The sequence below is a fragment of the Brachyistius frenatus genome, unplaced genomic scaffold (assembly GCF_029030835.1).
Source record: "Brachyistius frenatus isolate BFR_SWC_R1_liver_20210118 unplaced genomic scaffold, ASM2903083v1 Contig_26, whole genome shotgun sequence".
Classification (NCBI taxonomy): Eukaryota; Metazoa; Chordata; class Actinopteri; family Embiotocidae; genus Brachyistius; species Brachyistius frenatus.
Window position 1 is genome coordinate 3284791 of NW_027210625.1, and position 24707 is coordinate 3309497.

The 24707-nt window shown below is 41.5% G+C and overlaps 2 protein-coding genes and 1 long non-coding RNA gene across 21 annotated transcripts in view; 1 reads left to right on the forward strand and 2 right to left on the reverse strand.

The window, feature by feature from the left end:
* Positions 1–14740, reverse strand: part of LOC138620781 (inositol polyphosphate-4-phosphatase type I A-like) — a 31994-nt gene extending 17254 nt beyond the window's left edge. For 7 of the 17 annotated variants that reach the window (XM_069698299.1, XM_069698297.1, XM_069698296.1 and 4 more), the window contains exons 1-10: positions 14586–14740; positions 7920–8010; positions 3780–4015; positions 3636–3680; positions 3345–3463; positions 2758–2874; positions 2446–2525; positions 2059–2170; positions 1232–1322; positions 166–313 (exon numbers count right to left, since the gene is read on the reverse strand). In XM_069698299.1, coding sequence (XP_069554400.1) covers positions 166–313; positions 1232–1322; positions 2059–2170; positions 2446–2525; positions 2758–2874; positions 3345–3463; positions 3636–3680; positions 3780–3885 — 818 coding nt within the window. In that variant the 5' untranslated portion in view covers positions 3886–4015; positions 7920–8010; positions 14586–14740. Of the gene's footprint in view, positions 1–165; positions 314–1231; positions 1323–2058; positions 2171–2445; positions 2526–2757; positions 2875–3344; positions 3464–3635; positions 3681–3779; positions 4016–7919; positions 8011–10181; positions 10413–10457; positions 10549–12720; positions 12786–14585 lie in introns of those variants that run through there. The other 10 variants (XM_069698307.1, XM_069698306.1, XM_069698305.1 and 7 more) reach the window with 6 other exon arrangements.
* A 141-nt stretch (positions 14741–14881) lies between these two features.
* LOC138620787 (sodium/hydrogen exchanger 2-like) lies at positions 14882–22074 on the forward strand. Of its 3 annotated transcripts, none has more exons than XR_011310894.1 (13): positions 14882–15767; positions 15915–16240; positions 16625–16762; positions 17734–17984; positions 19061–19278; positions 19409–19608; positions 20042–20131; positions 20253–20323; positions 20412–20579; positions 20826–20931; positions 21352–21468; positions 21547–21696; positions 21927–22074. XR_011310894.1 is itself a non-coding variant. In XM_069698317.1 (13 exons), the coding sequence occupies exons 1-12, from the start codon at positions 15509–15511 to the stop codon at positions 21619–21621; spliced, it is 2019 nt and encodes a 672-aa protein (XP_069554418.1). In that variant the 5' UTR covers positions 14882–15508; the 3' UTR covers position 21622; positions 21927–22074. The 3 variants fall into 3 exon arrangements, 1 of the variants encoding a protein (XP_069554418.1); XR_011310895.1 differs by having other exon boundaries at positions 21547–21687; XM_069698317.1 differs by having other exon boundaries at positions 21547–21622.
* LOC138620789 (uncharacterized) lies at positions 20865–23467 on the reverse strand. Its single transcript, XR_011310896.1, has 5 exons — positions 23354–23467; positions 22790–22851; positions 22175–22717; positions 21512–21966; positions 20865–20949 (listed from the first exon to the last, which is right to left on the reverse strand). It is a non-coding gene; the product is annotated as an uncharacterized lncRNA (long non-coding RNA).
* Positions 23468–24707: the final 1240 nt, after the last annotated feature.

Genomic DNA, 24707 nt, shown 5'->3' on the forward strand with positions numbered 1-24707 from the left:
GATTGCCAAGAAGACAATAGATTTGAAATGGGCTTCAGGGAGTTTCGGCTGTGAGAAATTTAGATTTTTCACTATTTTCTGGCATTTAATGGATAGAATAATTAATCCCTTAACACTCACGGGCCTCAATAAAGTCTGGGTAGAGATGCACATGTGTCCTCATACCTGGCTGCATCCTCCTCCAGCAGCAGTTTGACAAACTGTCTGGGAATGTTCAGCGATAGGACGCTCTCTGCCATCTGCTCCAGCACCCGTAGGTGGTTCCCGTCGGTGGTGGGGAAGCGGTACATCCTGGACATTGTGCCTCCGAACACTGAAGACAAGGAACATTTCAATAGCTTGGATTACAGTTAAAGGAGAGCAGACCGAAGTTCTCCAAGTAAGGTTACATTTCTGTGTAATCTTCTTCCTTCTCTTACTATGTAAACATTATGATTCATCTCCAAACAGTTCATGTGTTATTTCTGGATTGCTAATCTGTCCCTGAGATAAACGGATACCTCCCACTCACCAGTGATAATCAACACATGTCTACTTCATGTATTGGAAAACATGGAGCCATGTGGGCAAAAGAAAAAAGGACGAGGAGAAGGGAGAAGAACAGGTGGAAGATTTCACTAAAGTTCTCAGATGTTTCTGAGAAGAGAAGCTTTTTGGATATTGACAGTCTAGTCCTGGTCTTTGGGGAATATTTCAATTTAAATATGTCAGTCTAATATTCAGGGTCAGAGCTAAATTCAAGGAATAAGTGTATTTGTGACTTTTTCAAGTTGAACATGGCTATTTTTCCCTTCTGACCTAATTACCTGCTTTCCTAGAGATGTTTCATCCACACAATCTAGTTTTGAGGTCCTCTGACAAAACAGTCCAGTTAACATGTCTGTCTATAAATGGTCCTGTTGTGATGCAGATTTAATTATCAGGTGAAGGTTGTTTAGACACAAATATTGTCCTATTTAATTACAGTGAAACAAATCAGCAGAAGTTTGATTTAGGGAAGTTAGATGGAAAACAGAAGGTCACCTGCAGCTTGGCATGTTTTCAGTTCGTAACGGCTTTGGTGTTGGATTTCAGTGGAAATAACACATCATGTAAGCCTGACAGTAACTTATGGACCAAAATCTTTATCAAAACCCAACTAACTCCACATGTCCTTGTCTATTTGTCATTTTAGGAGCTCTGCAAACATTCACACAAACAAAACATAACTGGAATTAAAGTGCTGTCACACCTGAGCGCAGCAGGGTGTCTTTGCATAGCGAGGCGTACTTGATCCGGACTCCCATCGACTCGGTCAGGCTCTCGTCGACAGGCAGCATCGTCTGCAGGACACACACATGTACTCAGGTGGGCGACAGCCACTTCCACCTATCTGTCCACTCTCACCTCACCTCCACCACACCGACAGTGCTCCTACACAAACCCAGTCTGCTGAGATAAACTGTTTTACTGCCATGTGAGGCTGTGTGACATGTTTATTATGACATAAAGCAGGTTATGCGAGTTTTGTTGAGATTATAAAGCGCTTTACACAGACAGGGATAAACAGGAAGACTCAGGCACACACTTTTCATCTTCATTACTTAAGAGACAAATCTGCCTCACTGCTAGGAAACTGTAGAATAATAAAATAATAAGACATATACTGGTAATATACCCCATTAAAACCACTCGTTTGGAGCCAGTGGTCAGAGATGATCTTATTGTAGTTATTAGGGTTGAACTGGGGCAGCAAATGTTTTGTTTTTGCCTGAAAATTAGATGCACTGCTATTAACAACTACGGTTGTAAAATACCTCACAAAGTAATACAACAAACTAACTGCAGTACTTGTTTACTTATTCCTTGAGTAAAGGTAGACCACTGACCACTGATTTCTGTTGGGATCTTTTTATGTTCAAAACCATTTGTTGAACTTCCAGATATCAATATTGACATTGGCCTCAAAAGTCCTGCCTCAGTTGTGCTAAAATGGAAATTATCTATACGCCAGACTGACAGCCTTATCACCAAGAAACAAACAACTTCTCGTGCCAAATGTCGCTGTCAGCCTCTTACCCGGCCGTTGATGCTGTCTGGCAGACGGCCAGCCGACATCCTCTGATCTGCTCTCTCCTCCATCTGCCACGCTGCTATGGTGATGTTCCCCACCCGCTCATTCTCTGCTGATCTGTGCATGCAAACATATGACTGCGTTAAAGCTGCGACTATCTATTGTTTAACTACCAACTCATTTCTCAACAGTTTAGCTTAGTCTATAACTAAAACTCAAGTTTTTGTATTGTGTATTTGTACTGTCACTATCACTGAAGGCATTAATAACAACAAACAGAAAAGAAATTAGAGACAAAAATCTTTTTCTTTTTTCTTAAACAGCATTAAAAAGACAAGAGAGAGTGAGTGTGTGTGTGTGTGTGTGTGTGTGTGTGGGTGTGTGTGTGTTACCGCAGTTCGAGCTGTAATCTGTGGCTCTTCTCATGCAGCAGCTCCTTTACAGGGAAAAGTGCAGAGCCCAGCATGTACATCTGAACGGACAGAGAGACAGACGACTGTTTACACCGACGCTCAAACTGCTTCTTCAGTCCCTGTTCGTCTGAGCTGAGCTAAAGAACCAGGAGCTGGAATCACATTTGTTTTCTGGAAGAAAAACTTGACCAGGCGGTTTGTGGTCTAAAAGGGATAAAGGTTTGTATGACCATGGAAAAATTAAAAGCGTTGAATAAGAAGCTGCTGTGGAGTCAGCGCTCTACTTCGTACCGTGCCCTGCGAGCGGTCCTTCACGTCATAGACGCCCAGCTTCACCTGCGTCTGCTGGTTGATGTTGGACTCCTGGAAGAAGGCGATGCTGCTGAGAAACATGGGGTTTGCGGTGCCCTGTGGAGAGACGGAGAGATGTATTGTGACATTATCATGTTTGCAGTGCTATAATATTGATATTTTTGGCATATGACAGCACAAATACTAAACCACATGTACAAGAGCCTTTTGGAAGGAAAAAACCCTTGTAATGCAAAAATAGAAGAGGTTTCAGGGATCCGATTTGTGTCTGTTTGGAGATCAGCGAGCAAAACCTTGTCTAAAAGTGTGTGGTTGCAGTTTAATTTATTCATTTCTGCCTCGTCCTCCACCTCCTGATAAATGACCACAGGTGGAGGAGGTGTGGGTGGAGGCGAACAGATTCTCTGCAGGTCCAACAGAGTCATGGTTACTTTCAAGCATTAAAAACAAACTGAAATCTGCCATCACTTGGAAATACGTCACATCATGGAAGCTAAAGATGCTCCAGCTGTCATTTCACTGTGGCTTTAAGACAGAGGGAGTGTTGGCTGTGCGAGGAGTCTGACCTCTATGATTTCAGTCTGGGCGTGTTTGGTCCAGAAGGCCTGCGGTGGTGTTGTGCAGCTCACTGCTACAAAGCTGTTGGGTTTTCGATCCAAAGCAGGGGTCACCAGATCTGTGCACGCTGGGTGGCAAAACACAATCATTTTGACACTTTCTTGCATTTTACACATATTTGAAGTCCTTATTTTTCACTATAAGAAAACATTTTGTACTCCAATTGCATGCTGAAAGATGCTGCACTATCACTTAAAGGCCATAGATGATGAAATAATGACCAATCAGCTGTTTCTCACCGATGCTAAACTCCAACACAGGTTCATCTGGGTCCTGACTATTTCCTGGAAAAGCAATCAACAAGTCACAGGAACATTAGGTTAAAAGAAACAAACTTTTAAGGCTTGACAGTGTGACATCAGACTAAACTAAACATTTATCACCTGCGAGAGCCAAGCCGATCATCTCGCTGGACAGCTCGAACGTGTTGGCCCGATACACCGACCACGGCCTCTGTATCCGTGAGCCGCGCTCTCTGCCTCCCGCCATGCCTGTCCGGGAAGAGCGGACGACGGCAGGAGGCCTGAACGTACACCCTCACACACACAGTCACACACTCCCATGTGATGTGGCCCTCCTCCTGCGTGGATCCACGGCTGCTCCAGAAAACACTTTACCTCTGTAAGAAAGAACAGATCATGAACGGGATAATGATTTTACCCGTTTGAATTTGCCTCTTACGACATTAACTGTATTTGATATTTGTACCTTTGTCATAAAACAAATCCAACAACATGGACAAAAAAAAAAAGACAAAAGAAACAAGAACTGGGAGTCGTCAAAGAAGTCCTCGTTTACAATCTTTCGTGACACAGAATTTAACACTGGGCTGCACATGACGTACTTTAGTGGCATGAAAGTAACAACAAGTACATCACTCACACTGTTACATTTCTGCTAAGTCCTGTAGGACACTCGTTGAAGAGAAAAGCTAAATTTGAACCCAGTGTGGTTTCAAATGCACAATTTCCAATGAATTCAATGGTGCTAATGTGCCTTCGAAAGCAGCGGCTGGGGAACATGTGGAGAACAGAAACAAGGAACAAAATATAGAAAGTACAACTCAACACAAAGCTGGCGAGAGACAAACACCACACAGACAGAGCAAACTTTAAGTATCAATTTTGAAGGTTGAGAAATCAAGTCTTTATTCACATTTGCCACCAACAATGTTGCGCGCAGCATATGTTCATAGAACTCCTCCAGACTGTTTAATGTGTAGTCCTGTTTCACCAAATACTAATTTGTGCTCATATTCTGCTTTAACTTCAGTTCAACCTGCTTCTTCCGTTAGAACAATTTAATGTCACGAATTAAAACCAGCATAGCATCTAAGCAGAAAAAGCAGAGCAAAGCTTGTTTCAAACGTGCAGATCTTTATGTTGAGCTGATGTCAATTTTACAACATCCGGTGTTCTCATGTCTGAGAAACCACCACGGATACTTTCACATGAAACCCACGACAGCAGATGTATTTGGTTGGCCCTGATGTAGGAATATACTTTGAAGGTGGTACAACTCCAGCATGTCTCTTTATTTCATTAATGTTTAAATCATAATCTGTTGTGTGCATATAAACACAGTAGAAAAAGTCAATTTAATGAAATACAACGACAGAGGAGCATACAAATGCCCTCTCTGCTCACAATGGCCGTTCACTGAGGCTAATGGACAAGTTGAGACACAACAGAAAAGCTTACAGCTGTTTCACCGCTGTCTCTCTCTGATGATGGAAAAAGAGGCGAGGATAGTGACTTAAAGAAAGCGAGCTGCTCGCGAGAGGAGCAGAAGGATAAATGTATATTTATGTCTCATAAAAATACATTTAGAGGCTGTAAAACAGCGAGGCACGTGACGGTTAGCATCATCTGACAGCTTCCTGAGGCTCGGCACGTGTAAACATGTGAAAAGACATAAGTGGACAGTTTGCATCTGTGCACTGGAACAGGAGGACTGTTTGCTGCCGTTTCAGTGTGTTTATCCCACTCGGAAACTTACAAATTTGCATTCCACGTGCCTTTTTATACCTCCTAAAAGATCACCATATGTTTATGTTGCTAAGAAACTGTACTTTTCTGCTCTTGTTTTGCCCTTTTTTTTTTTTTTAAATGTCCTCTTCAGTCTTTCTCCTACACCTTTTTTTTTTCTACTTCTGGGTGTTATGTTGTGTTCCCCAAATTTTGTGTTTTGCTTCATTTCGTCATGCTATCCTCTCTCCCTCACTTAAGTCTTTTGGGATTGTTCTCCCAAAGGCCCAGGTTTTGGCCTGTGGAAGAGCAGCTGTCCCTCGTTCTGTCTCTCTTACTTCCGTTCCCTCTGTCCCATTTTGGTGAAGAGCAATTAGCCTATTTGCAGAAAAACTGTAAACGCAGGGGACGGTAGCTGGCTCAGATGGAGAAGCACCGTGGTCTAGTTTGACAACGTACAGATGGAGATCTCTGCTGTCTTTTTGGGTTGAATTGTCCTCTTTTTTATTGTGTTTCAGAATCAGGTCAAAATTATGTGTTTATTGTGTTTTTCCTCATAGATGCCCTGTTGCTTTAAGTTTGTCTGCTGCATGCATTAAAACCCTCAAAGTAAAAGTTGTTTTTCTGACATTCTTCCAACACTATAAACACATTTATTCACATTGAGTTGGTGAAAACTGGACTCTAACTACGCTTTTTTTGTTGTTTTTGTCAAACATACCTGCAGAGTGATCTCATTTTAATTAGGTTAATAGTTGGTGGCCTACTTCCTGACATATATGGTCCACCAGTGACAGTGTCCCACTTTGGTCGGTTCATATTTAAACACCCTACATCTGTCACATCTGGAGCACTACCTGTAGTCATTTAAATTTGAATGAGCAGGAAGTTGGTTGACATTTTCCGAAACAAACTCTGAGGTGTCTGACTGTCAAAAAATAATTCTTCCTTTGCAAGTGGTAAAACTCACAATAAACCGGAAACTTTACTGCTGAAAAGGAATGTTTCTAACAAAAGAAGTGATCAGACTCAATGCATCCCTGGTCTTTGTCTCCAAACCTAGAAGGAACTTTCCATCCTCTCGGCCAACTGCAGTCACTTTTTCCACTCCCAAGGCCAAAAAACATTGTAGTTTGAGAGGATACTTGTTTCCAAGTTTCCTTATCAAAAATGTCTTCCTACGCATCAATCATCTCCAAACGCAGGCTTTTTAAGGACGTTAGTTATTGATCTAAGTTTGTCAAGCTTTTCACTGCCCATAAATGGTCAAACCCATTTTCCACTCTCTTTTTGGGATACAGCAAAGGAGGAATAACAGTACACTCTATAATGCTGCGCCACAGAGCTGCAATCTATAATCCTACATTTTCTCTTCTTCAACAGTTTCATTTCACATTTTATTCGGTCAAATACGACCCCACTTTGTATTACCTGCAACAGACAACACTGAGAGATTCACCAAAACTCAATGAAGTAATGCATAACGCCTGGGAATTCACTCTCCTGCCAAAAACACAGCAGCAATGCTGAACTTCACAGAGGGGGAAAAGCTGCCATATAAAGGCAGCTCCAAATTTAGCCTGCATGGCTTGTCAGTGTGTGTGTAGGTTTGTGAGTCACACAAACTGGGGCACACACACATGCACTGTGTAATAAGACACGGACAATCCGGGCCGAGCTCCTGACACATAAATCCCAAATCCAGGATTCACGAAGTGGATTTTGGTTTATTAGAGCTGTAAACAGGAATAAATAATAATCCATTAAGGGCAGCAACTATAGGGAGCCGTGAAGCACATTAGAAGAGTATTATTCTGAAATAGTAAAAAAAAAAGTGTCAACGTATCCGAATCTGATGGGTCTGATTGATAATAGCATAAAGAAAGAGGGCCTTTTGGCGACTTATGGTTGTGCCATTAATGTCTCTTCAGGTCGTTAAAAAATAAAAGCAAAAGTATCATGATGGCCTTTTTTGCTTAAAAACCTTCCTGATGGGAACTCCGACCCAAAACAGAGAGCGCTGGTGGAGGTATTTCCTTGAGGTGCCAGAGACGTAATAATATACAAATCCAGGAAGTCTTGTTGGAGTAATAGATTAACACTTTTGCAACACTCACAGACAGAATATTACAACTCTGAGTAGTAATTTTTGTAATCTTTTGTCACAAAGATCACAAAGTAAACGGCAAAAATGCCCAGCTAACGCTACAAAACGCAGCTTGCTGGACATACAACTTGTCTAACTTTGACAAAAAGACCCTGTTACAACATGTAGTTTGTTTATATGTGTCCATGTGTTTGAATCTTTAGTTGCATCCTTTTATTTTTAGGCAGAAAAGACAGATGAGGAGAAACAGAAGCAGAGTGAAAGTCCAGTTGACCATACATGGTGAAACCTATTCTACAGCTTCTACTCTGCCAGGAGGCCTTAAACACGCTGAACAGCTGCTCGATTAAAACAAAACATGTGAAGACATCTCTCTGATGGGACACTGAAAATGTTTTTTAGACCAAACAATAATTACAATATAGAAGTTAGATTTGTAGCTTACTCACAGTCTGCTGATGGGATGAAGCAAACGAGGAAGTAAGCTGATCCAGGGTCAGTGAGGATGCTCTTCCAGACAAGACAGCAGAATTTGACAATCTGAATGGACACGAAAAAGCCAACAGCAAAAATCAACATAGGTCAGTTCGGGGTTTTGAGTCAGTATTATTGTCTCTGATGGTTCATTACAAGCTTCTTGATGTTTGTTTGTCCAAATAATTTCTGATAATAATAATAATAATAAGTATATTTATACATCCTGAACACTTCAATTATCCACCAAAAGCCGTGTCAGCATTTACTCACTTTCAACCACAGCACTGTTATGTAAAAACAACACATCAGCTCTGTCATGAACACATTTGCCCCCATGGTGCAATAACAGTGGCATCTGTGTGTGTGTGTGTGTGTGTGTGTGTGTGTGTGTGTGTGTGTGTGTGTGTGTGTGTGTGTGTGTGTCCTCTGCGATTGGCATTAGAATAAAGCATGAATAATTTCTTTAGAGGGACGCAGCAGCTGTAGGCCTTTCACATGAAAATGAGCATCGCCCACACCCCAACACACACACACACACACACACACACACACACACACACACACACACACACACACACACACACACACACACACACACACACACACACACACACACACACACACACACACACACACACACACACACACACACAGTTTCTCCTCATTCTCAGCCTTGTCATTTTCGCCACAACACCAGCTACTTCTCGGTTTATTGGAGCTCAATTCTGGTTGGAGAATTGCAAGTGCATTGAACTTTCTGTGACCTGCCATCATCCAGAATTATAATATATCCATGACATAGACATTTCTGATCCAGCCACATTAAAAACCATAAAAATTAAACAAGTTGAGATATTAATTCTGAGCTTACCGTTTCCTGCTTCTGCAGGATTTAGCTAGTTACCATGGTAACAGGGTGTCAATCAGGATTTTCATCAACTTTCATAAGCAAAACAAACAGTGATACTGTGCAGCCTAATAAACTGATTTGGCATGATGCCCGCAAAACGCAACAGCAAAAAGTTCAACATTTCACCAAACTGTCGCTGACAGCGAAGGATGGTGCAAAAGCAGAGACCACACTTACCTCAGTATGTGTGTGTGTGTGTGTGTGTGTGTGTGTGTGTGAAACTATTTTCTGAAGTTAACATCACTTCCTTCTTTTGTTTGAGGAAGAGTCTGAAAACAGTCAGTCACAACAGCAATCTTCAATCTACCAAACAATTTTACACAACATTAAATAACACCAAGTTGGAGCTACATACATTTTATGTTTCTCTACAGTAAACAGAGCTATTTGCACATCTGTGGTTCCTTTTCGGAGCTGGTATATGAGTCAGAATCACACACCTACTCGTACAACCTTCTCTCTCATTATAACCTCATGATTAAAATCTGAACCCTAAAACCAACTTTTAAATATTCCTTTAGAAAAGTAACAAAAGCACAACTTGTCTCCAGTTTCAAGCTCTAAAATTAAACTGATCCTCACAACGATTGAAGAACAATGACACCACTCAGTTCCCCTGTAAAGAGAAACTCAGCCGTTTCGTTCTTCGTCAAACTCATTAAAACCCTTCAGTCAGTTAAAACCCTTGTTTAGAGTTATTGGATATAGTGAGATGTTGTCTTGATATCAGAAGCATATCCGTCTATTTTATGCATGGCAATATCGTCCAATGTGGACGTGTAACTTTAAGTGAAACGTCACTAAACAAAAACAAGAAACTAAAATTGAATGAGGTAATTTTTCTCAGAAATGTAGAAAACACAAAAGTGACAAAAGAGGAAACGACTGATGAGCAGAACTATATCTGCATTGACCTGTCAGTCTGTGCTGGGACTTAAAGATGGGGGATTTCCTCCCTACAGCAAGCAGCAGTTCCTGCAGCATGAAGGAAGTAATCAATGACGACTTGCTGGCCATGAACATAAAGCTTAAGTTGCCGGTTTGCCGGGACTGACATTTGAAATGCAACTTTTAACATGTAAAAACAATCAAACATGCTGTCTAACAGGTCTGTTTCAGGCCGGTGATCGGGTCTCCAGCCATCTGTGCCACAACGATGCTGTTTGCCAGGACGGACGTTGGTCCGCCTCATTTGTCAGAGGCAACGGGTTAAATATCACACGGCTGCAGGGCCGTCGCACTAAGAAGAAACATGCTGGGGGGAAGAAACAACAAACACAAATGCATGAAAAGCGTGGTACAAATCACTGTATCTGGAACTGACTTTGTTCTCCAGCAGTGGCTGTTGGTTCAATCATTTTCTCTTAAAAATGTTGTTGCCGTGCAGCACAAGTCGAGGAAGGACTGAGAAGACGACCTACTAGCATAAAGCGTGATGATGCACTTCCTCCTGAATGCCCCAGACACACTTAGGTGTCATTCTCAAGACATAAAACGAGCGTCGCGGTCCAGATATGAGGTCGGGCGTGTTTGCATGATATCAGTGTTTCGGTGTGATGATGGCTGCTAACCAGAAGGCAGGCTGCGTTCACACACGTACCCGTCGCCTGCTCTCTCTGCTGCCGATGGTTGTAAACAAACTCACGCTGCAGGCGCCGTCACGAGGCTGAAAGAGACTGCAGCTGCTGTGAGCCTTCGCCCTCTCCTCTTCCTCTTGCCGCCGCCACCCCCTCCCCCTCTCCCCCTCTCCCTTTACTCTCTCCGACAGCTCGCTGCTTCCAAAACATTCAAGCCAATTAACTCCTTCTCTGCCTGGACTGCAGCAAAACAGCATCATCTCTTCATGCTTCGTCTCTTCATCGATACAACACTTGAGTTTTAGTACCCGTGCTCTGAACTTTCTTTTGCCACCTTAGAAATATTAATTTCCTTTCCTTTTTATAATTTAATAAAAAGTTGATGTCTAAACACAAGCAGACACAGCAGATCTTTGCCAAAAAAAACCTAAAATATTGATGCAAATCAGGAACTATCTGATCAAAGAAATCAGTGAAAAACATTTTTTAAAAATTCAAAAAAACTAAGGTTTTTCGATAATAACCTTTTGACATGTGGATAAGATTACATGCACGTTTACAAATAGATGATAAATTCAAATTTGTAACTCAATATTAATATGTAAAGCAGATATTGTTTACACGTGAGAAGCTGGAACCTGCAGATGTTGGCTAAAACCAATGAATGTGTTATTTTCAGTGCTCAAAAAGCCACAACTTAACTTGCATTGTTAAACCACCTGATGTGGCAGATATATTTTGCAGTGTGGAGATGACTCGTACAACGAAGCCGTGGGGAGGTGAATCACTTTTTCTGTCATGCTTTGCTCAGGGTGGTGGTCCTGTCTTTGTCAAAACACACAGAGAGACACACACACACAGACACACATAGGTTTTATTCTTTTAATGCTGCTCCATTTTGGTCCTGCACTCATCTATAATTAAAGGGACTGTTGCATGAGAGATGACTGAGCGTCAGTGTGTCTGTGTACAGTCGGTCAGAGTACCTCAGCTGTGCACTTCAACGATGTGTATCTGTGCATGAAAAAGCATCAGATACACAGCATCCTTCGAAGAGTGTTTTTGTTTACATGCAGGCTCATAATGTACGAGGAGTGAAGATGTTAAAAGATGTTTAACAACCGAACAGGCCGGAGCCAAGAGACTCTTCTGTTAAAATTCAAGAATAAAGTCATCAAATTAGATCCAAAGAAACAAACTCAAAGGATAAGCTATGAAAAATGATTTACCGATTTGAGTTTTACTAATTATTTAGAACAACAATTATATTTACAAGAAATATACTGCCATTTTATACTTTATCTTTCTTTTGCTGTAAAATGAATTCGATACTGAAATAAAGGAGCAGGAGAATGCGTGAAGTAGGAAAACGTTCATGTTTTTTAAGAGCAGAAATTTGAGTAATCAATTGAAAATAAATTTGCAACCATTTGAACAATCATCAAAGTCATTTCTACAGAAAAACCTGCAAAATAATCACTTACTTTAGAATTGAAAGGTGAATATAATCTGGTTGATTTACTCTATTCTCTAACAGCTAGATTAATCGATAATAGAAATCATTTGGTTAATTGCTAGTCCTAGTCCTGGGTATTTACTCCTATTTCTTTTATAGAACAACTCGTCTCCCTGCTCATCTGCATTGTGTAACAATCTTTCTGTTAAATATGACCTGATGAGACTGATGGGTGCTGGAGCGATCCATTTTGGTAAAGAGCGTGACGCAGCTCATTAACAACCTCCTCCTCCTCCTCTTCCTCCCCCTCCTCATTATATAAGCTATATGCTTCTCCTCCTCCTTCTATAAAAAAAAAAAAAACACAGACGGGCAGCAGGCAGTGGACATCTGTTGGTAACGCTGCACACGTGCTCGCTGTATATATGATGAGAGGAAGGCGGGCAGAAGCAGAGGAAGACACAGATGAGGATGGATCAACAGGCTGAGTAGGAGAGTTTGATGAGTCACCATGCACGCACACGCACACACACACACACACACACACACACACACACACACACACACACACACACACACACACACACACACACACACACACACACAGATATGACAGAGACTCAGGAGAACACGAACCACATGGCTTCAAATCAATTAACAACCCATCGATACAGCTCAGACAGTCAAAAGCCTGCTGCACCTAAATACGCTTCACTCTTTGTATGAAACATCAAGACAATCAACGATTAGTGGTTCAACAGGAATTCATCCTTTTCTGATTACAGCCTCTAAAATATGAATATCTGGACAAAGGTGGCCAAGAGACATACCTTAGACCCCCACACCACCAGGAAGCTTTATTAAATGTATTCTCGTCAGAGGAGAAACACCAGAACATCGCACATCCAATCTGGAAAAGCCTCAAGACTTCTCCTGCTGAAAAACTGGCTGGCGCAGTGGGCTTGTTCTCCACAAGTACTCAAAACGAGCTGTCTGAGCCAAGGACAGACTCATGTTTGGGTTGGTGTGACAGACACAGTGATGTGCGGTGATTTATGTGGAAATGCAGGAGGAAATGGACTGAGTCGGGAGGGGGAGGCGAGGGGGGTTCAGGACTACATGGAGCTTAAAATCAGACACAGAGGAGGCAGGACGACTCTTAAATGGGAGTTAGGGGGGACATCCAAGGACAGATTCCTCTTGTGAGCACGGACGCTCATTCTTGACTTTTTGGAGCCTTATACAATGAGAAAATCAGTTTAACACAAGAACTTTGCCTCAAAAAATTATTTTAAACAGGCAAAACTTTGATTTGATTTCTCACAATCACAACGAGGAACAAAACAAATATTACAAATTTGAGTGGCAACTGGGTAGTCTTCAAATCCACAAATAAACCACCAACTGAGATGTGCTTAAAAGCTCCCAAAGCCAGTAAATCTCAGTTTAGATCAGTTTAATGCACTCTTCAATAAACTGGGCAAGAGGACTCGCTTTGTCCTGGACTGTCCTCTGGAGCCCATAGAGGAGGTGGTCCCGACTTCACAACAATAGCCTACTGTACCACCATCATCTGCTATTTAACATCACAGCTGCTTTATATAACTGGCAGGTGCCTGTCATGTGTGTTTATTGTAACCTAACGGTTTCCTTATTGTCGTCATATTTATCCCGGTGCCATGATACTTTAAACCATCTGCTGTGAATTTCCAACCATAGATGCAATACTTGTTTGTGCCATACTGAACCCTATGTATATTTGTGTTAATCAGACAGGTGTATTAGGCTGTTTGAGAGTTTGTATTTATATTTCCTAGTGTTTTCGGCACTTATTCACTCCTTTCTTCTCCTTGTGTGCTGCTCCAACAAGTGAATATCACTTATATCTTCTTCTTCTTTGAGACAAATATGCTATTATGGGCGATACAAACTTTGTGGTTACCCAAGTATGTACTCACAACCTGAAGCACAGGCCAATTTATGAATTCATTTGTCAGTTATCTGGCAACAGCACTGAATAAATAAAAAATTTAAAAAAAAACATCACCTGAAGCCACTTCAAGTGTCAATCGTTGAAATCGCACATCCGAAGGCCTCATTTTCAAGCTGGTCACTCTCCTCCTCCCAAAGAGCATCATCAGCTCTTTGAAATCCAGCTGACCTTGACTCCTGCACCGTGAAACTCAAAACCAGCAGCGAGACTGCAGGACCACATGTGTGCATCCAGACAAGGTGGGAGGGGAGGGAGGCAAACACTCACAAAACAAAATCACACTGCAAACGACCCTGTTGTCTGTGTCACAGCATTTGCAGGCAACGAGCTGCAGAAAGCAAAACCGTGACATAACAATACAAACATCGCGTTTACGTCCCCATTGTCTAACTTAAGTTATGACCCGCCTGGAAATCCTCAAGGAACCGCTTAAACATCTCAACATGTCCCGTGCGTGACACTTCACCCCCAAAAGAAGCCGAATATTATTATAATCATAATAAAACTGTCGTTTTTGTTTTGTTTGACCAAAAACATCCGTTTCCTTACATCCGTGAAAAACAAAACTGCAGCTTCTGTTTCCACAACTTATTGCGAACAGTGAGGAAAAGCTGCAGCCGTTAGCTCTCTATGAGGCCGACGAAAACCGTCACTGCCAAGTGATTTCAGGACAAATTCACCGGGAAACAAGTCACTACTCACCGGCGAGCCTGCTTCTTGCAGTTAAATATCCCTTCACGGACTTAGAAAGTCAGGTGTTGTGCAGACTGTGTCCTCGGGTGCAGCACTGTTTCTCTCGGCGTCTCTTTCTGGCTGCAGATGCAGCAACGACACTGGCCACGCCCCTTGCGTGACACGTTATAGACGTCATCACGCAGGCTCGTACGCAACTTTTTTTTTTTTTTTTTTCCCCAAAAAATGAAAACTGTCTTTTATATTTATCTAATTACTAACAAATAACTGCTAACTTAAATAAACGTTCGTCTTCTCTAAAATTTATTTTCTGTAAAGTAAAATAAGTTAATTTACTTAACTTTTATACAATTTAATGTACGCAATTATTGGACTTTTATGCTCGTTTCCACATTATACAAAAACATGCTCATTTACATAGAACATTATAACCATACTAACTTTGGGAAAATGTTATTTACCCCTTTTAAACGTGTCCATACTTTATAGAATTGTCCTCTACTGCCATCATGTGTACTTTAAGCAATATTACATGCATTTTAAACCTATAGTTCCAGTTTTGCATAAACTGCCAGATCGTTATGGTTAACACTAGTTATACCCGATGACGAGGCGGCAACAATGCAGTCTGACTCTTTTTATTTTTTTTTCTGTCACTTTGAACTTGCAGTCTTAATGAGCTCCACCCAGTAGGTGAAGCAGGTTCAGCAACAGTTGAAACCAGATTTGTGTTGCAGCGCAGTTGTCATTGTGTTTGGATTCTAGAAGGAGGACTTTGTGTTTTACTACACCGGCCATGGATTGGAGTGTACAAAAAGAAGCACAATTTACAGGACCAAATCAGAACTTCTAATCTTGCTTTTGGACTTTTTCCATCGTTTCAGAAGTTTGCTTGAACTCACATTGGAAATACCTGAGATCCACGTTGACCGATGGAAATGGGGACCTCTCTGTTGTCAGGTGTCCTCTTCCTCTGCTGCACTGGAGGGATATGCGAGCTTCAAGAGTCAAAACCTTCAGCGCAGACCAACTTCCAAAGTGTCAAACCTTTCCCCAATGAAATCAATAATCCTCAGGCCTTCCCTGAGCCGGAGAGGACCAGCCTTCCTGTGTTCACCATGGACTACCATCGGATCCAGATCCCCTTTGAGTTCACACTTTGGGTACTGTTGGCCTCCTTTGCCAAAATCGGTATGTTGACAAATGGATGTACCACTTAGGAAATTAGGGTTCGTCTCAGGATTTTTAGCCTTAACACTTTGAATTGGAACAGTTTGGAAGTGAATGCAGGACTCCTTTTTTTTTTTTCTCTCTCTCTTTCCCTCGTCTTTTTTCCAGGTTTCCACATTTACCATAAGATTACCATCTGGATCCCAGAGTCCTGCCTCCTGATTGCCATCGGCCTCATCGTTGGCGCCATCATGCACTCTGTGAAAGAGGAGCCCCCCGCTGTGCTGAACACCAACGTCTTCTTCCTCTACATGCTTCCACCCATCATCCTAGAGAACGGTTACTTTATGCCCACGAGACCGTTCTTCGAGAACGTCGGCACGGTGCTGTGGTACGCCGTGGTGGGAACCCTGTGGAACAGTATCGGCATTGGGCTCTCCCTCTTCGCCATCTGTCAGTTTGAAGTGTTCGGAGTTCAGGATATTAACCTGCAGGTCAGTTAATGTCACGGGAAGCACAGGTGGGTTTGTGTCTGCTCAGAGCTGTGACTTCTGACTAAAAGGTCAAAGGTGACATCCGTGTGTGTGTTTTCTTTACTTGAACTATTTGGACCTGTCGGTGAACTGGAATATTTTAAAGTACATTTGGGCACAAAAAAGACAAGTTCTTCCCCTGATGAAGATCATGTGATATGATCAACAACTCCAGAACAGCTACTAAATGGACCTTGTGATAAGATTCTTCCCGTAAATAGTCGACATATCCTCATCATTCCAATGTCAAATAAAATATCTTGACACCAGGAATGGTATACATCACGTGTGTGCATGCGTGTATAAAAGTAAACAGTGTTTTTTTTTTGACTCACTTCACTGCAGGAGAACTTGCTCTTTGCCTCCATCATCTCGGCTGTGGACCCCGTGGCTGCTCTCAACGTGTTTGAGGACATTGGAGTCAACGAGCAGCTATATATCATCATATTTGGAGAGGGACTTTTCAACGACGCCGTCACTGTGGTGAGTACAGCGGACAAGTGAGGTTTTGTACCGTTTATTCTAATGAGCTGCAGTATTACTGTTGAGGTTATAAGCCTGTAAATCTACTGGCGTTTTTTTTTTTTTTTTTACCAAATTTAATATCCTGATGATGAATCTCTAACATCTAGTGCCAGTACATTTCACATTTCTATCCCCTTAACTGTTTGACCTGCCTGTGGGGATGACATAGACCCTGTGGCCCTGCAGTTTACTCTCTGGATAGTTTGGCCAGTTGCCCTTTGTTGAAAGGGATCGTCAGCTACAGTTAAGCTGCTTTTGCTTTGGCTGGGTTTCACTTGAGAAGCAAGTTTCACTAAACACTTGCTGGCGCAGACTTTCCTCAGCTGCATCCCGTCCCCAAGTGATAAATATCTGTGAAACATGTCAGTATTTCTAGTTAAGTGACACAAGTGAAGTTGCCACATGATTCTTAGCAGGAGTTAAACATAACGTTTCAAAGAGTGCTCGAGTTGGAGCAGATTTCTGACGGTTTGAGCGGTTAAACCTGCTTGACAACAGCTATAAGATTTCAGATTGCCGTTTGTGTTGGTGTCTTTGTGTGCAAGAAATGCAGTAAATACATCTGCTCTATTCCAGCTCTGCAAAGAAAAAGATTTGATGCTTTTTATTTCAAATATTTTATGTTTGTTTTTGCATATCTGTGTTTACAGTCTAGCACAGCAGCATTAAAAGCATGCATAATTACATATTAGGACTTCTTGTCTGCAGTGTATGCATAATAATGATAACTATCACTGCTTTACTTTGATACTCAAAAAACTTAAAAACTGAAAGATTCTCAGGGAAGTTCTGCACTTATAAGCAGCATCCTGGGCTGTATGTTGAGGTATCTTTACAGGAGTAGTTACTTAAGTAAAGGGTATGAATACCTCCTGCAGCTTTGTGTGTACTGATGCCGGCTTTTATCTTGATCTATTCTGTCTGTCCAGGTTCTGTACAGCATGTTTACCTTTTTGGCCGACTTGCCAGTGGTTGAATCCTCCGACGTGTTCCTGGGAGTTGCCCGGTTCTTCGTGGTGGCGGTCGGCGGGGTCCTCTTTGGGCTCCTGTTTGGATTCGTGGCTGCATTCACCACACGTTTCACCCACAACGTCCGTCAGATCGAGCCTCTCTTCATCTTCATGTACAGCTACCTTGCGTACCTGGTGGCTGAGCTGTTTTCCATCTCCAGCGTCTTGGCGTAAGTGGAGTGCAAACACAAGAATATACCGACAAATCTACATCCAACAGAAGAGAACTAATCCGGTTAAAAGGGTCATCATAGTGTTCAACTACTCCTTTAAACATAGAGAAGTCTTGCATTTAAGATTGTATTCAAGTAAAAGCACACAAGTATTATTAAGTACTCATTATACGGGATCGCCCCTGTCCGAGTATTTTAATAGATATTATAGCATTATTATCATCCTTACAAATTATGCATATTTTTGCACTTCAAAATAAAAAGGTTTTCTTACCTGAAATAAGTAAAATATTAATCTACAAAGTAAAAAAATACAATGTTCGAATACAGCATTTGAGTAAAAGTACTTCATTACGTTCCTCCACTGAGGCTGGAGGCATTAAAAACAACGTAATGTAGTCAACAGTTGCGCAAAGATCTGAATTTTTACCCTGCAGACTCTCTACATGTACGTCTCCTGATCTTTTGGCCAACTTGTCCAAACTTGCTCCTCCATGTAGTTTCCGGCCCTCTGAGTGTGATGTCAGCTCAAAGTTAGGTGAATGTGAAAGGTGAACAATAGGACTGCAGGTCCATAGCAGGTGCACAGCGTGACTGAAATGAAAGGGACACAGGAGCACATGACACCCAGGTCTAAAACAGCCCAGTTACAATATCATTTTATATTTCAGTTATTGACTTGAATGTGTGATTAAAAAACAGAAGAAAAAGTAAAATATAAACAAAAAATATAAATACATATTGTCACCATTGCAAGAACATTTTATTTCTCCATGTTAGTGTTTCATGAACTGAGAAAAACAGCCCCTCACATTTTTGTCCTGTTTTTTTGCAGTAAATACAATTAATTATTTCAACTATTTGATCCATTTTTTACACAAAGAAACGTGATTATTTATTTTTAAATGTTATTTTCCACATATTACCTGATAATTTCTTTCTATTTTGAAATTTGTAAGCATTTTGCTTTAAAATCTGCATGAACAGAAGAAAAAAATGTATATTATTACACCTTCTATTTGTAGAGTTATAAACAAACGTGTGATGCATTATTGTTTTTATCTTCTGTGCAGGATTATAACATGTGCCATAACCATGAAGTACTACGTGGAGGAGAACGTGTCCCAGAGATCCTGCACCACCATCCGCCATGTTGTCAAGATGCTGGCCACAGTCTCCGAAACCCTCATCTTCTTCTTTCTGGGTGTGGTTACCATAACGACGGACCACGAGTGGAACTGGGCCTACATCCTGTTTACTCTGCTGTTCGCCTTCATCTGGAGAGGAATCGGTGAGGGGCTCAGGTGTTATGAAGACTCTGGTTCACAGAGAAGCCTTAAAGTAGGGACTTTCAAACTTCAAAACATTCATCAGTTAATCAATCTGATCAGTCTAATGTCTTATCAACTCCTTTCCTGCAGGCATGCTGGTGCTGACTCAGATCGTCAACCCGTTCAGAACAATCCAGTACACTTTCAAGGACCAGTTCAGTTTGGCCTACGGAGGCCTGCGAGGGGCAATCTGCTTCGCTCTGGTCTTCACTTTGCCAGATACCATCAACAGAAAGAACCTGTTTGTCACCGCGTCGATTGCCATCATCATATTCACCGTGTTCATCCAGGTGGGCTGGAAACTCAAGTTCTCCTGCAGCCTTGCTCCATATGGAAGATTTAAAAGGCCTCAATGAAAACAAATTAAAGAAATAAAATGTTGATATTGGCAGGTTCATGATGTCTTCTGCTGGACAAGACACTGAATTGAATTTCTTATGCCATAAAAGAAAAAACAAGATTCAGTTAATGAAGCAAAAACTAAATAATTGTCCTTTTAAAATGTAAAAAGGACAATGAAATGACAATGTGATAACGATTTTACAGAATAATCGGCAGAATCCGCAGCTGTTCAAGTCTTTGCAGAGATGTATAGCGTGTTTTCCTGATGTGTCCCAACACATATGAGCAGTAATTATTTGAATTTAATTGTTTGTTATTATTGAAAGGTTCTGCTGGTTTCCTGCGCTGCTTTGCCTTTGTGACAGTCACTCTTGTTTCCAGGGCATCAGCATCCGCCCCATAGTGGAGTACATGAACATTAGGAGGACCCACAAGGACCTGAGCACCATCAATGTAGAGATTCACACCAGGGCAAGTACCAGAATTTGTTTCCTGTTCTTTGCTGATTATAACTCTTATTTTGAAAAGGTGGTGTTAAACAGCATGTGCCACTTTAGTTGGTAAATCCCTGTATGTTGTGTGTTTTGTCCAGATAATGGAGCATGCTGTTTGTGGCATCGAGGACCTGTGTGGACAGTGGAGTCACTACTACTGGAAAGACAAGTAGCCAATTTTACTGTATTCATGAGACAAATCCATCGTGGAGGAGCTCAACGATTGATCGAGTGTCATCTTTATCTTTCTGTGAAAGGTTTAAAAAGTTCAACGATCACGTTTTGAGGCGCATCCTGCTCCGAGACAACAGAGCCGAGTCCAGCATCGTGTCTCTGTACAAGAAGCTGGAGCTGCAGAACGCCATCGAGTTACTGGACACACGGATGGGAGACCTCAGTGCAGCGCCATCTGTTGTTTCTCTGAAGTAAGTCATTTATTAAAACATATTTACTGTCACTTCAGTGAAGGGAAAGTCAAAGAAATCAAGACTGGAACACAAATTTGACATTTTACCAGAAATACATCTTAAATACTTTGTAAATACTGAGTACCTACAGGGTACAGCTATGATATGCTAAAAGTGCCGTGCTTGCCGCCTGTCTTAATGTCAACAGTAATACCAAAACATTACAGACATTCACATCTCTCACTCACTGCTCTCACCTCACAGTGATGAAAGGAAGGAGTCGTCTCGACCAAAGAAGAAGTTCCTGGCTGCTGATGGGAGGAAAATGCACGACATCCTGTCGAAGAACATGTACAAGATCCGGCACAAGGTAACAGCGACGCCACGTCTGCGGAGAAACCTTGTATTTGAGCAGGGATTTGTGCATGCAGGTTCTACACTATTACCTGAGACTGCATGTGCGTAAATGCTTTCCACCTGCAGTAATATCTACTTTTAAAATGCTTCATAATTGCCTGTAAAGGCTTGGCCCTGTAGACATTAGCAAATGTTACTCAAACAGGTGATAATTGTGCATTTGTAATGTGCAATTTACGACCATCGGGATGGTGGAATCCTGAAGTAATAGAGGAATAAATGAAAGAGTTCGTAGAAATAATGAATTGTTAGTAAAAGTATGTAATAAACAGTTTTAGCCTTTAAGAAAGAGAAACAAACTCAGTTGTTGTTTTTTAAATCTGAAGTTAATCCATGTCCTAACACTCAGTCCATTTCTCTCCATGATTTCCAGACGATGGCTTACACCAACAAAAACAGTCTGCCCGACAACAGCCGAGCCAGGGAGATTCTAATTCGCCGCCACGTTAGCATCAGGCGCAGCCTTCGTGCTGGAAGTTTCCGAGAGCTGGTGGGTTTTGGTTTTTAAGAACTTTACGCCTAACAGCTCTGACCTTCAATACTCCTCCTCCTCCTCCTCCTCTTTTAGCCAGAAGAGAACGTCCCCAAGTCTCAGAGGCACTGCGATGCAGACAAGAACAACTTGACCCTCTCCTCCTCGTAGTGTACGTAACTCTGATAGATGAAGGTTGATGCACCTGAAATGTTGTGCTAGTTTCCAAATAAGAAAGTAAGTCAAGTAAGTAACTTCTTTACTGAAAAAATGTTGACCAAATTTACATTTAATGTAGTTTTCTTTAAGGGCTTTACAACAGTAGTCGTCAAAATATCATTTTAATACTAATTATTTCCAAGAAAAAGTGACTTTTAACAGTGTAAATATTTTTTTTTCTTTTTTAGCTCTGGACTCAAGTTCCAGTATTTTTTTTTATCATAACTCAGAATGTGATGTTACATCAACATCTGCAGGAATGCAGGAACAAAGCAGCTCTCCGAAGCGATGGACCTGCTGGAAAGTGCAGAGACGAAAACGTTGAACTACACGTCAAGCTTCTCGTTTTAAACTCGTTGTATTTGTACTGAACAAATAAAAAAAATCAAATCAAACAAAAGCTTAGTGGAAAATGTGTTTACTATAAAAACACAATAAACCTGGTGTTTAACAGGTTAGTGGTGAACAAGGTGGTCCAACTTAAATACTGTTATCCACCACATACCTGCTCTGTTAAATGAGCGACCTCGCGCATGACATGTGACCCAAAGAGCCAGGTGTAGCTGTAGTCACCACAAGTTGCACATCCACAAACATCACCCAGAGAAGACCTTGAGGATAACAAGGCAGACATAATTACAATGCATCAACTCTGTGTGTATACATATTTACAGGCCCCATATGATACCGCGTCGATCCTGTTTGTGCATTGATAAACCCAACTGACACAATGCACCAAATCGACGCCGTACAATGCGGTCGGAGATCCGCCGCCGTCTCCTGAGAACGGGTGTCAGTGAATGCGTGACACTCACCAGCTCAGCTGCAACCCGCAGGCAGAACAATGACAAGGCAGTCGGGCTCTTCGATCCTTTCCGGGTGAATATCAGGTTGGATTTCTGCAGCTCCATGAGAACTCACCTGAAGGACGCCGGGCTCCCTCGGGTCACGATGAATCGGATGCTGCGTCAGCAGGATGGACTTCCTGACGTGCTGGTCCTGTTCACATGTACGATGCTGCTTTCAGATCGTTTGTTCGCGTTTGTTTCTGCCCAGTTAAAAACCACAATAAATATTCATGGGCTTTAATGAGAATTAAAGAAGCGGGGATCTTCCTTACCGTTACTCATCTGGAAGCAGGTTTTTCAAGTCGCGTCCCCGACAGCCTGAAGGAGACTGTTCCTGAAAGACGAAGACATGTTTGTGTTCAGATAATAAGGAAGAATCACTCGGGGTCTGTCATTTCTGATCCAGGATCAGCAGAAGAAAACAGATGGATGGATAAAGTGCAGTAGAAGTCATCACTCCATCCCAGCTGCTCCTCAAAAGTCTCAAACACCAAATAAAGAAGTATTGACACTATTTCCTGTTTCTATCACATCCATCAGCACAGAAACATGTTGACAACCCACCGCTGCACGTGACCACGACAGATGATGATAGTGTGAGAAATGATACTGGTGTTATATAGCAGGACACATCCTTCATAAAAGTGTTCATAAAAATGACACCGAAGCCAGTCTCTGTTTCACGTGAATGTTTCCATCCTGAAAGCAGCAAATAGCCTCCAAAATAAACAAATCTCAAATCCCGAGACACGAGTCTGGAAAGCGTCTGATAGTTTAACAGCGACTGGAAACAGATCAGTTTACACGTTATGGAGAACACAGGTTTCACAATTTACCTGGAAATCGTCGTTTTCTTCACAAATTCTTGAATTCTGTTGAATCACACGGAAGCACGCGGACAAACGCTCATCAGGTGCGTCTGGTGCTCACAGGTGGAACTAATGACGGAAGGTTTTACTGGCGGCGGCCACGAGGGGGCGGCATTGTTTTTGTTGTTTGGACCACTTCGACTACAGTACATATATATTTATGATATACTGGACCACATGCTTATAGTATGACAGTTTGATCCACAGTTACATTTGATCCTTTTAAATATCCTAAGAGTAAGTGAATGTAACACCAATAAACACCAGGTCAGCAAAGTTCGACAAATTATCTCTCCAAGTTATTAAAACGCTAAAATTGAATTTATAATTAACCACATATAAATCTGACATCTTTAAATAGACAGTTTTTTTCTGACCACATCAGTCTAAAATCTGAAAATATTCTTGTTACCATTAAAAACGAGAAAGAAGAGCAGAACATTTACACGTTCAATAAGGTGGACGAAACCAATGTTTTGAATTATTGTTTAATAATGTTTAATTTTAATTTAAAATGTATTTTACAACAATAAATGTCTTTTAATTTGTTGAAGGTCAAATATAAAGCGTTAACTTTTTTTTTCAGTGTTAAAGTAAGTAAACAGAAGTGTGTGTGTTTACATTCTGATTGTTGGACGCAGGTGAGTTAATGAGGCTCACCTGACAAATAACTCCGAGTTATTAACTCGTGTTCGTGTTTAAATCTCGGTGAGTGACATTAACGTGCACATGTTGGACATTGGACAGCAGATTTCATGAAAAGTTTCCCAAAATTTGAATTCCACAACCATGAAGTCCACGGTGTCTTCAAAATCCATGGATTCTCATAAGAATTTGGGATTGATGTCATAAAACATCATTGGAGTCTTTTAACATCTGAGTCCTCCATGTCCAACTTCTGGTGCTGCCCTTCAAATTACATCGAGTCTCCAAGGAATCAATCCCCAGTCATCAAAAGTACCCAAAAAGGCACCCAAACTCTTCCGTAGACACAGAGCTGTTGTGAAGTCAAATCTCCTCACACATTTGGTCTGCCCACGCAGCTGAATGACTCACTGTGCAGACTCCCGTGTCAAAGGATGCATTGTTGCCAGGCAGAAACACATCACGGACATAATCTGTGGAAGGCAGAGATGAGGAAAACTCTTCATAAAGACTGCTTCATTTTCACTGCGTAGGAGGAATGAGAAGTAGCCGCCGTCATTAAACACACTGAAACTGCGGTCTACATTCCTCTCGGAGATATTTCATCTCACCAATTTGTTGCACTTTGAAACAAACGGGCCACGTGTATGAGGGAAAGAGGAATTTTCGCTTTATT